This window comes from Microplitis mediator, chromosome 10 (assembly GCF_029852145.1).
Source record: "Microplitis mediator isolate UGA2020A chromosome 10, iyMicMedi2.1, whole genome shotgun sequence".
In the NCBI taxonomy this organism is placed as follows: domain Eukaryota; kingdom Metazoa; phylum Arthropoda; class Insecta; order Hymenoptera; family Braconidae; genus Microplitis; species Microplitis mediator.
Window position 1 is genome coordinate 12,380,633 of NC_079978.1, and position 13,608 is coordinate 12,394,240.

The 13,608-nt window shown below is 35.7% G+C and overlaps 2 protein-coding genes across 2 annotated transcripts; one reads left to right on the forward strand and one right to left on the reverse strand.

Annotated features, from left to right (window-relative positions):
- Positions 1 to 1,242: 1,242 nt before the first annotated feature.
- Positions 1,243 to 1,980, reverse strand: LOC130676316 (uncharacterized). Its single transcript, XM_057482469.1, has one exon. It carries the CDS (start codon positions 1,978 to 1,980, stop codon positions 1,243 to 1,245), a length of 738 nt encoding a protein of 245 aa, XP_057338452.1.
- A 4,420-nt stretch (positions 1,981 to 6,400) lies between these two features.
- Positions 6,401 to 7,333, forward strand: LOC130676317 (uncharacterized). The gene has a single exon (XM_057482470.1). It carries the CDS (start codon positions 6,401 to 6,403, stop codon positions 7,331 to 7,333), a length of 933 nt encoding a protein of 310 aa, XP_057338453.1.
- The last annotated feature ends 6,275 nt before the right edge of the window (positions 7,334 to 13,608 follow it).

The window sequence follows — 13,608 nt, forward strand, 5'->3', positions numbered from 1 at the left end:
GCAAAAAGACAAATGGTTGACGATCATGACCGATTACTCCGCACAAATAATCGACATCCAACTAATGAGACATTATTCATTTGAAAACGTGGATCACTATAATAAAAAGAAATGCCCGCTGAGACAGTTTCATCGCCGAAAAACACATGCATGTGCTTTTCAAAATATTCAACAATTAAAGCGTTGGTTTCTGGAATTCTGGGGTGACGAACCATCATACGAAAAATCCGTGCAAATATATTATCAACTGTCTGATTTGAAGAAAATGCATAAACGTGATATCGCTTGCCTTGATTATCACTTTCTTCTACGTTTTGCGAGGACCCAAATACGTCATGTCTACGATACTCTTCCAGTGGAATTACAGAATAATGATAAAATAAGAGATTACTCATTTTGTATGGACCACTACCCAGCTACTGGTGGCGATTGGGATATCTGTAGAATATGGCTTTATCCATACCGAAAAGATTGCCCAAAGTGTATAAATAATAGTAATCTTATAAAAATAATAATTCACAATAGTATATTGCACAACTAGTGCAGTAAGTTGTCGATTGCCCACGAGAGCGAAGTTGAGCGCACGAACGAAGTGAGTGCGCTCATTCGCTCTCGTGGGTAATCGACAACACCGCACGAATTGAACACAGTTTTTTTCATCATTAATGCAATATAAGTACTATCTTAGTGCTCGCTGTTTTATTCTCCAAGTAGCTGTTTGCTGATTCAACTGTTGCCGCGACATTTTTGTGGGTTATACGATAATCTGCATACGGCAAGTAAATTTGAGTGCGACAAGTTTACTTGTCGCACTCACATTTACTTGTCGCACGCAGATAATCGTTTAACGCACACAAATGTCGTGGAAACAGTTGAATGGGCAAACAGCTATTTGGCGAACAAAAGAGCGTGCACTAAGATCGACTTATATTGCATGAATGATAAAAAACAAGTTAAAAAAAAATATACAATTGAATTAAACTTATGCTATTGGAATGTATTAGGTTAAGATTATAAATAATAAAACAAATTAAATCATCGGTGAAAAATTTTTATTTATTTATTAATTCTTTTAATCAATACAGGTTCTATAATATAACTTGATCTTTCTATCCTATTTTTAAACCTTTCTCGATCTCGAGCCATTTGCTCCCATTCACCTCGTCCAGCAGTTTTGTATGCATACCTCCATGTGTACATATAATGAATAGTTGGTGTCAGATCAAATTGCACAACCATGTTTCAAGTCAATTTCCGTACAGTGCTGCTGATGGAATTATACTCAACTATACGATCGTGAATGATTAAACAACAAGCCGTTGTGTTTTGTGGAAATTGATTTGTGGATTCAAACTCCAATCGAATGTCTACTGGTCCAGATTTAATAGCCTCATTCTGTTTAGAGCAGTCTATAACACAGAGCGGAGCTTCTTGCAGAAATTCCCGCTTTGTCAACAGTGGCTCAGGCACTTTATTGTGGTATGAAGATTGAAAATCAGTGTTCATATTATACAATAGAGCATACTGATTGTCGTTTATGTCCAAATTAAGATCCCCGTACGGATAACTCTGTGAGTTCAAGAATAACTTTACGTTCCGAAGCGCACAGTGATCAAATCGACTTGCGTTCTTCCTTGCGTCGACATTTCTTGCTGTCTGAAATCCGAGGATGACGTAACGTGGCTTCTCCAGTTGTGTTGATGTTTTGACAGCCCAAATGTGTCTTGAGGTTGCTGGTAACAGCGGATACTCATACAATTCCCAGGTTCGAAAACTAATTAAGATAGCTGGATCACTGGTAATATAATTTAATGCTTGAATTTTCTCCTTGTCTGAAAGCGTTACATACGGCACAATCCACTCAATTTTTTGTAAAGTCAATTTTACTTCCTCAGCATCCGCTCCTGCCGCTGCTTGTTGTATGTAAGCATTAATGTCACTGTTTGAAATTGTAAGAACTATCTCTAGCTGAACATTCATGAGAACTTTCAGATAATCTTCAGCAAAACCACTCAAAATATTCAGCGGAATCAATTAGTCAAAATTTCCTGCAGCGTTGATCAATTTGACATTATCTTCCATTACCCAGCCAGCATTCTCTGAGGTACTTAACTGATTTGGACTAAATGATACATAACCTTTCATCAGGCTTGTTATACCGACGTTACTGCTTCAATCAACTTCAACACCATTCATAAGTAAACGGAATTCTTTAATCATGTGGACAATCCCCATATTAACCAAGTTGGTGGTAGCAACGACAGCAGTATTATCATTCTTAGTAAACTTTCCAAGAATATGGAGTGCACTTTTGCTAGGAAGTATGCACAAATTTTGATTCTGGATGGTGATACGAACTTCATCATTGTTGTTCAAAGTCGAGGATGCATAGGGTTGATGAGCATGCAGTTCATAGTGAGCAATTGACTCATCGAATATAATTGGTCGTTGGATATCCAATATATTAGCCATTATTTTTTATATCTTCTGTCACCTACTGCACCGTACTTGTTGCCTTTCTCGTAACCGCCGTACTCTGTACTACCTTTTATGCTTGGTGCCGAATATTTATCTTTGCTGTCTTTAAAATCTGTACCGTATTTACGTTGTTGGCTCTCTGAATACTTCTTCAAGTTGTTTGTAGCGTCGTTATTAGACATTATACTCAACAGCTTACCACCTAAGTCTTTCGACACGGGATTATGCAGCAGAAATTAGATTTTATTTTGTTAATCTTCCACGTAAACGTAGTCCTAGACTTTTCAGGAACTGCTCGTTCTGATGTGTTAACGCCTTGTGAGGTCTTCTTCGACTGATTGTGCTTGGCCATGTTGATATCTTTTTATAGCCTGCGCCACTCTTTGTATCATATACAATACCCATTTTATATCGTTCTCACATGTAATCTTATGGTTATAGTTTCACCCCTAAAATTTGCTAATTTTCCATCCTAATCCACTATACGTAGTCTTATATTATATATAGCATCTGCGGTGATTCGAAGGTAAATGACATGTGATGGCAACTCAACAATCTTATATCCTGGTGGTACACCCGGAAAAAACTCGTGAATCTTGTGCACTTTGTGCTCATTTATAGAAGCACCTGTGGTTATATTACACTCAACCCTTAGAGCATTTAGCTTCAGTATGGCCACAGGTAAATCTGATGAGTGAGTTTTATTTGGTTGAAGCCGACGATTTTTGAAACCTAACAGCCGACCAATAGAATCTTCAGGTATAAAATTTATAACCTGATCACATTTAATTTCACTTCTTAGTTCATTATTATTTGCTTTTATACTGATGCTAAGTCTCGGTAATGCTTTTCGTATGTATTTCTCAATATCTCCGATTTCATAACTACCAGTCGGTATTTTAATTACCTTTTTTTAACAGGAACAATTTTGTTGGGGGTTATTTTCTTAGGAATATCTCTCTGATGTTGCACATCAACCTCTGGGGCCAATGAAACATTATCATCACATCTCGTCGCTATAATCACATCTCATGTCCTTTTGCATCAGGTTTGTCGATATTTCCTTGTTATCCAAGATGTCATTCTTGTCTCCTTATTCTTCATTATCCGGAGGATAAGTTACATAAAACTTATTAGCGCCAATGTCTATATTAGGTATCGAATTAAATGTCAGCAATTCTACAAGACCCAAGACATAATTCTTTCTCTCTGACAGTTCAATTGGTGGGAAATAATTTGCCTCTAACACAGAGGACGATCCTGTCAACGTTAACGTGAAAGACTCAGCCATGACTAATGCCCTGAGTAACTAGTCATGTCAATTTAAAGTCGTCCCGAAAGAAATTTTAGAAGTCTTGATATCTTTTATGATTACATTTCACGCTACCAACATCGAGATATTTTATAAGGTCTTCTGGTGGTTGTAAATCACCAAAACTATCGAAATAAATTACTTTATCACGACTTTTCTTGTACGCCACCCAATGAGTTTCAGGTCCGAATTTATCATCAAGATTGACAATAGCTGATTCGAATTCTTTAGGTCCAGATTTTGGCAGATCGTTTCTCATGAAAACACCACGGAAATTGGGTATCTTTAATTCCTTGGCGTATTTCATCAAGTCGATGTTTGTAAGTGCTCGATGTGGTAGCTCTACTTGTTTTTTGACTTACATCCTCTTCCAACCAATGGATATGGCCACAAATATAGTCCCATACCACGTCTGTATGGATTTAAGTATAAGCCTTTACCTATGGCTATCTCTTACATTTTAGAATTATGTCTCTTGCTCTCCTCTAACTGTCTTTTGGCTGAACGAGCATCGTTGACAGCCTTCGCAACCGCCGCAGCGCCACCAGCGAGAGCACCGGTTGCTGAAAGACCTGCAAATAGGAGGATCAAAAACGGAAGTACACCACCGATTTTAGATGGAACTGGTAGTATACGTGGCTGTCGAACATTTGTCTTTCCTCCTGATTTTTTCACCTCTTGTCGAGCCCCTTTGAGTGCAGATTTAATTGGATCACCACCTGCTTGCATTGCTTGCTTAGCAGCTGTCACAATTTTCCTCAGCGCCACTTTGGGTCGTTTGCTGGTACTTTTCTTCTTCTTACCACTCTTTCTCCTCTTCTTACCCACCATTCTCTTGTTCTTACCACCCATTCTCTTCTTCTTTTTCATTCCCATTCCGAAGCGTTTTTTTACCTTCATGATTTTGTTTACACTCCAAGCAGCGGCTTTTTCTCCAATAGTGCGTCTTTCGCTTGAAAACGTTCCCACGCTCTATCAGCCTCGTGACGCGCCCTTAAATTTTTTCGATTTTTCGAGTAAGCAATATCGTGATTCTTACACGCTGCATCCAAAGGATTGATGCCAGGATCACCACGAGCCAATTTCTTCTCTAACTTCGTTCCTGGACCACAACACTGATAACCAGGTATATGAAGTTCAAAAGGTAGCTTGTTAATGATACTGTTGACAATACTTTTCCCACTTATATGTCCGCACTCCATCACAGCGACATAATAACTGATAATAAATCATTATAAATTATCATGTTTATAGTCTTAGAAATGAGTTGTCACTCTAACAGTGAACCGTTAACATGGAGTTCGAAAAACACGATGCTAAATTACCTGTGATAAATTTCGATCAAATTGTTCAAGGTACCGGAGTAAAAAGGATCAAAAGACATGGTGCTCTACTACCGAACAGTGTGCGAGCAGTGTTTTGTGGCCCATCAAACTGTGGTAAAACAAATGCCTTATTATCACTTATTATACATCCCAATGGTTTGAGATTCAACAACATTTACCTATACTCAAAATCTCTTAATCAGCCGAAATACGAATTTTTAGAGTCGCTGCTTAAGCCCATAGAGGGTGTAGGTTTTTTTCCCATTCAATGAGCATGAGGATGTGGTTGAACCTGAAGATGCAAAACCTAATTCGCTAATGATATTTGACGATGTTGCTTGTGAAAAACAGGATCATATTAGAGCGTACTTTTGTATGGGCCGACACAAAGACGTAGACAGTTTTTATTTGTGTCAAACTTATTGTTCAGTCACGAGCTTAGGCAATTTGAAAAGCTTCGTGCATTTCCGCTACGATCGGGAGTAGCCGAACTCGCTACTGACTTGAGTGTCAGTATAGTGCCGGGTCACTTGCTATTTGGGCCCGACACATACAATCTCTTGCTCATGACCGTGACACGGCGGCATGAGAACCCGCTACCAGCTGGCCAATCAGAGAAATTGGCGGCTAACTATTTCCTGCTGGCGCGCTTTTAAGCCAATGGGAAAATTCGTTACTGCAGCCATGCTGCCACGTCACCACCGAGCAGCAACGAAGGAGGAAGACGCCGTCTTAATTTCTAATCTACATCGTGCAGTCTTACTAACCACCACGCGTTTTTAACCGCTTTACTTGTCGCATTCGCTATCGCTTATATATCTTGTCGCATTCGCTATCTAATGTTAATTCTTACAATATTTAACTGTATAAAGTGTAAATAAATAACCTAATTATTTATTGATAAAATCTGTGTAATTTTTAATTGTTAAAATTCCATCACACCTAAACCGGATCCTTTTTGCGCATTCACTCACTTTACACTTATACACGCATTCCTAAGCATTTAATACGTGATAATGTAAATTTTTTGGTTCTCTTCCGTCAAGATGAGATGAATTTAAAACACGTATATGATGATCATGTAAATATAGACATGTCATACAATTCATTCAAAGATCTATGCTCTGCATGTTGGAATGATGGCAAATATGGTTTTGTGGTAATTGATAAAGACAGTGAGCTCAACAATGGAAGATACAGAAAAGGATTTGACTGCTTTATTAGTATAAATTAAAGTGTAACTGTTAATATAAATCATATATCTAGTAAACTCTAATACATCAACATGAAGCCTGAAGAGACTTCGAAACAAAAAGATGTGCTGCGTCAGATATCTGAAGCAAGTGACGCCATCAGACGAAAGCATAAAATGCTGAAGTTAGGCAAAGATAGTGCTGAAAAAGCTATGGGTGAAATGTTCAAACCCATAGTTACACCGTTACAGAGCCTAGTTGAATCGTCGAAACAAAAAATTAAGCAAGAAGTCAAGGAGGAAATTAAAGAAGAGGTTAAACAAAAGGACAATTCAACTCTCAACAATAAAACTGAATTTGATGATACAAGTCATTATGATAGCTCAATCTCTGATGACGATGTGAGTAGTAGAACTCTTAATAAGACCCAAATGAATCCCTCTGCTTCAAGTACTCCTGCTAAACCGGGTAGTTTAGTGAAATCCTATTTAGCCAAAGTGTATAGAAAAAGTAAAGAAATAAATTTGAGATATGGTGTTCGTCGGCGGTACAATGATTTTTATATCGGTGATTCAGAAATAAATTTTGAAGAAAATACATTTTATGTTAAAGATCATGAATATCTTATAACTCCAGGTTTATTAGAACTGCTGTTTAAAAAATCACCCAATTATGCGAGTGTTACACAAGACGATCAAAATACATACCTAGAGATCATTAAAAACACAAACACGTATAGAAAAAATTACAAATCAGATGGCAGTATTTATGAAGATTCTACAATAAAGTTTAATACTTATATTGCTAATTTTCTTACAAAGACATCTAAGGGAAAAAGATTACCTAAATATAAGATTGTAAAAAAGAAGAAAACACAGATGGACTATGTTCATTGGGATAATCCAAACGAACTGGTTGATCGTCTACGTTTACTTATGGCATCTCAAGCAGCTGGTAATCCAAGTCACATAAATGAAATTATATCAATAATCGAAGAGTTACGGGAGGCTGGAATTATATATTAACAGTATTTTTTAACTATTTCGACCAGTCTTCTGCTGTTCATAGAAATGTACAGAACAAAAATGAGTATTGACATATTTGGACGTTCGTTAATGACAACTGCACTTATTAGTGGACCACCCGGGCCACCTGGAGTTGGTTTTAAGTTGACTCCTGGTGGAGATTATGATTTGGAGAGTAAAAAATTGTGTCATGTTGGTGATCCTTCAGATGATAATGATGTAGCAACATTGAAATTTACACATGATCTAGTTCATAAAAAATTGACTTTAATGTATGATAGTATGAAAGATGATCTGTCCAAGATCATTTCACTGCTGCATGCTAAAGTAGTAACACTAGATTCTACAGTAGTCTCATTAAAGAAAGAGGTTCAAGAACTAAAATTGAGGTTAAACGAACAGAAAACAATAAAAGAATCACTAGATGAGAATACCCAACGTATAAAAAAATTGGAGGCTAAAATTTTCAACGATGGAGGACAAAAGGTCAGTAATAGCTTATGATCTCCATAAGCAAGCTCGTAGAAATTACCTGTGACGGCATGTTGATATCCGAGGACTCGATGAATCTTGGCAGGCAGATTTAGTTGAAATGATCCCATACGCTACATCAAATAAAGGAAATAAATACTTGCTGACTGTGATAGATATACTCTCCAAGTACGCTTGGGCTGTACCAATTAAAAGTGCTAGTGATGTTACGAATGCAATGAAATCTATATTCCAACAAGGTCGAGTTCCAAAAAATCTTTATGTCGATCAAGACAAAGAGTTTTACAATAAAGAGTTCAAAGATCTTATGAAGCAGTATAAAATTAATATGTCCATGACGTTCAGCAACCTGAAAGCATCTATATGTGAGCGTTTTTTCATCGAACACTTAAAACTAATATGTGGCGTCAATTCTCTGCTCGTGGTAATTATAAATGGATCAACATCCTAGAGGAATTGTTAAATACATATAATAATACTAAACATCGGACAATTAAAATGAAACCTGTTGATGTAACTGCTGCTAATGAAAAAGAACTGTTTAAAAATATATAAAAACCTCTTCAAATGCAGCAGCGAGTACGAAAATCTAAGTTTAAAGTTGGAGATAAAGTTCGAATTAGCAAACACAAACATGTGTTTGAAAAAGGTTACTCCGCTAACTGGACAACAGGGATTTTCACTATAAAATCTGTACAAAATACGGTACCTATGACTTACAGACTTGTCGACTATCAGGATCAGCCAATAGAAGGTGAATTCTACGATGAAGAACTCAGCAAAGTTAAATATCCGGATGTTTACCTGATAGAAAAAGTAATAAAAACACGTGGAAATAAATTATATGTAAAGTGGCTCGGCTTTGATAGCTCTCACAATAGCTGGATAAATAAATCTGATCTGTAAAAAATGTATTATATTTTTGAAATAAAACAAAGTAATGTTAAATCATGTATATAAGTTTTATTTATTTTTTTTTTTACTATCCTAAAAATTATAATTATTTTTACATTTTTTGTCTTTTGTTTGGTCTCGGTATAGTCATAATTTCATTTCTTGACACTTCATAACACCATGGTACAGTATCAGTACTGTTTAGCAGAAGCTGACGTTTGTCATCTTCCCAACTTAAAGCTATCTTATTCTGAACTATTGTACTTACACTATGTTTGTTACTTTTAATTACATATTGTTCCTCACTTAAATTTACATGATCTTTTAAACATCGTTTGAAATCCTCAAAAGTAATAGTTCGCAGAGTCGGACGTTTGACACCTTTGGTTCGTTTTTTTACCTGATCTTCATTATAAATTTTAAAAGCATACAACTTTGCTCTAAGTCCAGTGAATTCTGTCATAATTTCACCATTATTCTCATCCTTCATCAGACCTAAAACTTTTTTATTAACCAGTGGTATGTTGTAAATATTATCAGGTGGATAATCAGAGGTGTCAAACTTGGCAATATCACGTTTGATGATCTCATAGATATCTGGTACAATGAAATGGTAAATAAGACTATCAGTATCAGTGTACATTAGTTTTGATTTATCATTTGCGAAATTTTGTTTAACATAATTATAATGAAAGTCATAAATGTAAGTTTTTGATAAATCTAATATACAAAAACCAGCATAAATTGGTTTGTCAAAGCGTACTTTTGCCGCCTTCAGTTCAATGATTATCATATTCTCATCAAAAATGGTAAGACTATGGAAGTTAGGCTTACAAATATAGTCAGCAGCGCCATATTTACCGGACCATCTTGTTACTATATGAATCTCTTTATATTTTCTAACATTTTCCATAGTCTTACCAAAAACAGCATTATTCATAAGTTTATAAAAGTCCTTTTCAAACTTATTTTTAGCAGCTTTTCTGCAATCTGTACTCTTATCGATATGTGACTTGAGCCAGGGTGACTGCTCAAATTTTAAAACTCTGTGGATCTTTGTTAATTTTAATCCTAAATCTAAACATTGTTTTAAATTCTAATAGAGTATAACATAATTTTTTTTATCATATAAAGTTGTCGATAATTTAGTATACTTGCTACCCGGCGGTGAAAAGTGTTCAGGACAGAGTGGTAAATCTTTATGTAGATCATGCAATTCCTGAGGATAATGTAGATCAACTTCTAATACATAGCCCACACTATCGATGTCGTTTAAAAATTGATCTACGTTATCGACGTCAAAAGTAAGATCTTCAGGCGGATAAACCCATTCAAATGAACCTTTTGGTAGAGGCATACTCATAGCAGCACCATACAAATTATTTACATCATAATACATTAAATAAGATTCAGCTTTATTAGGATCAAAGCTGGATCCCATGTAACGATTATTTGCCGCTGCATACCTATTTGTACACTGAGATACACCACCCCTTATACCTTTTTCAATAAAAAGCATCATTTCAGGATCAGTAAATAATTCAAGTTCAACATTTGTATATTTTAACATTGCATCGAAAGCAAGTCCCGGTGCCGTGTAGTAATGTAAAGGATCTACGCTATAGGTAGCCATACAACTCTGTCTAAAATTTTGAAATATGTCCGATAAAAGAAGGGCATCGGTCGTTAAATATAAATCTGCATATTCCCCTAATGTTTTGACATCAAATTTATTTCAAACTAGTTGAGCAAGGGCATAATCATTATTAGATACACCATCATTCGATAATTTAGAATAAAATGGGTCCTGATCGGGCAACTGTTTGTCATTAAGTTCGTCAATACCAGTTATGTACTCGTATGGGAATACACCCTTTCGAGTAACTAATTTAAATTTTCCTGGATCAATGTAATGTTGTTGAGGAATCTGTTTATCACAATCATTTAAATAAGATGCTAATTTGTCAAGACTAGAAGCCATAAACCTGAATGAATCTATAAAACGTAAGCAAACTGATGTATTTTCAACATATTTCGTAAAAGATATATAACGTTCTTTGTTAATTGGTAATAATGTAATTTTACCCTCGAAAATAGTTTATAAAGATTTTATTATAAAATGGGAATCGTAACCAGATAAATTATGAAATACTATTGGTATAGTATGAGATTTTCTATAATTTATATTACAAGATAAGTGAGCTGGGCTGCGATGATTATCAGTAAAATGGCAGTGATCGTAGCATTTATCTGTAGCAGCAGTTATAGATCTTTCACAAATATGACAAATAGTTGCTTGCTCATGACTCTCTTTTTGATGTCTCGACAGAGGTTTCATAGCAACAGGATTTTTCAAGTACGATTCGACTTCTAATGCGAAACATTCTAATTTTTTTACAAACCACTTGATGCAGGTTTGTGACCGATTGAGTTCAAATTTAGATAAATTGTTATTATAACTGAAAAAACGATAGAATGCTATACTATGTGGTATATGTTTGTCAAAATTATCATTTTCTTGGGGCTCAATTGTACATTCTAGGTCTGCATAGACAAGAAACAGTATATTATCTTTATACTGATAATTTTTAAACTTTAAAATATTATTTTCTTCAGTCGGAAAATAATATACTGTGTATATTTATTAGTTGATTGTTTTTTGTAGAATGACTATATTTCATAATTTTTTAAAATGGGTAACGGCGTGTCATATGGATACATCATCCCTCAGGAGTGGACTGTTGAGGCCATCGGCATAGTTTGGCGGACAATACTTCCAGCCCTTCGAGAGTTAGTGGCAACCAGTCAACAATTTAACAGGGCATTTTTTACGGTGAATAATGTTACAACAGAATTGCGGATTTGTAATGCTCGTCTTTGCTGGTGGTTTGCGCGACCACTTGATTTGATACCATCAACTCACACGTATAGATGCAGCCCCAACCTGTTATCTGAATAGTTTTCTGATTTCGAGTCGAGGTATAACATCCAACCTGCGACGTTCTGTTTGGAGGATGTTGTGAATGGTAAGATTCTTTCTTTAATTTTTTTAGATATTTTTTTTTAAAGTTTTTTTATAGTAGTGTATGTCATTGTGTTTTTAACTTCCCGCTAAGAAAATTGTAAATTTTCAAAAATTCGGGAAGTTATCGGTTTCGGTCCGATTTACGAAAATCGGATTTCCATCAGATGTCGACGTTTTGAGGTCCGAGGGAGCTATTCTGACTAATTTCACGATGATGTACGAGTGTATGTATGTATGTATGTACGTACGTACGTACGTATGTAAATACCTGTATCTTTTGAACGGATGAACCGATTTTTAACTTTAAGGTGTCATTCGCCGCGAATTGTCAATATCTTGAAGCCGAGAGAAAATTGAGCTTGATCGGTAGGGCTCGTTCCGAGATATTCCAAAAATAAAGTTTTTTGAAAAATGTTCTTTTTGATAACTTTTAGTGTGCTCGATAGATTGATTTCAAAATGAACTGGGCTCAAGAGCTTTATAAGCCGCGTCGAATGCCACCTCAACCATCAAAATCGGTTCATTCGTTCAAGAGAAACCGTTGTCGAAAGAATTAAAAAAAAATTTTTTTTTTATTTATCCTGAAATATCACAAAAATGACTCGATAAATCGAATCCAAAATTTGATCAGCTTTAGAACTTGACAAAACGCGTCGATTGCCGCCTCAACCATCAAAATCGGTTAATTCGTTCGCGAGATATCGTGGGAGAAAGAAATGCTAAAAAATGGTTTTTTACAAAACAATGGCATACAAAAGTATTTGCGAGCTCGAAGAGCTTGAAAATTTATTCACAATAGTGTTTTCGAGCTCAACGACCTCGGAAACAGCGGGAAGTTTTGGGGCTGGCCCGCAGGGTCAACTTATTGACCAATTTTTTTTTCTTGATTTAGTGCTGCTAAACGACGTATAGCATTGTTATGTCCAAATAATTTTTTTTTATGTTAATAATTATTTAAAATAATTATTTCTGAGCTCCTCTTTGAAAAGCGCGCGAAAACGCAGCGTCAGCTTTTTCACCTTTTTATGCGGCGAAGAATAGTGGGAAGACACTTGCAATAAGTTTAACGAATAAATAATAAACTGTCGTCACTTTCCACCAATGACAATGATTATAAATTCCCCATCAAATCACCAACTAAAGTTTATAAAAAGCATGAGCACCCATAGCTCAGGGCTAGTCGGTTCATAAAACTTACGGTCCGCGAATATTCGAACGTCGAAATTTCGTGTACTCTTATTGCAGGAATCCGCCCTAGGCGTTGAAAAGTCAATAAGAGGATTTTTAATAATTTTTAACTTAAACCCTATTGCAGGAATCCGCATCTGCGTTGAAAAGTCAATAGGGCACTTCTTAAATAATCTAGACTAATTCTTATTGCAGGAATCCGCATCTGCGTCGAAAAGTCAATAAGAAATAGTCAAAGATTGCTAAATTCTATTAACCTTACTGCAGGAATCCGCTCTAGGCGTCGAAAAGTCAGTAAGGGATTTAAATTTTATATTAAAAAGCCTCAAATATTGATCTGAAATTCGATCTGACGCAACTGTAGGAATCGTTCGTCTAGTACAATATTTGTCGGATTTTAAAAACCATCCGGTACGATCGAACCAGTGACGCAAATCACGTGAATTTGCGATTCCATCTCGTGCCGAGTTAATTTGCGCATAAAACCACTTATCGGGTGTGAAAAAGGACGCATTAAATATAAATTAAAATCTTATAAAAATATCTGTTAAGGATAAATAATCCTATAATATAAATTAAATATAAAGTTGTGAAAAACTAGAGTGAACAAGTGACGTTCTGTTAAAACGTTGTAATTTGAAATAATTAATAAAAGATCAAGTTCATCACTCCAACC

Coding starts and splice junctions, on each gene's coding strand:
- LOC130676316 (XM_057482469.1), bottom strand. CDS start 1,980: ATGAATGTTCAGCTAGAGATAGTTCTTACAATTTCAAACAGTGACATT.
- LOC130676317 (XM_057482470.1), top strand. CDS start 6,401: ATGAAGCCTGAAGAGACTTCGAAACAAAAAGATGTGCTGCGTCAGATA.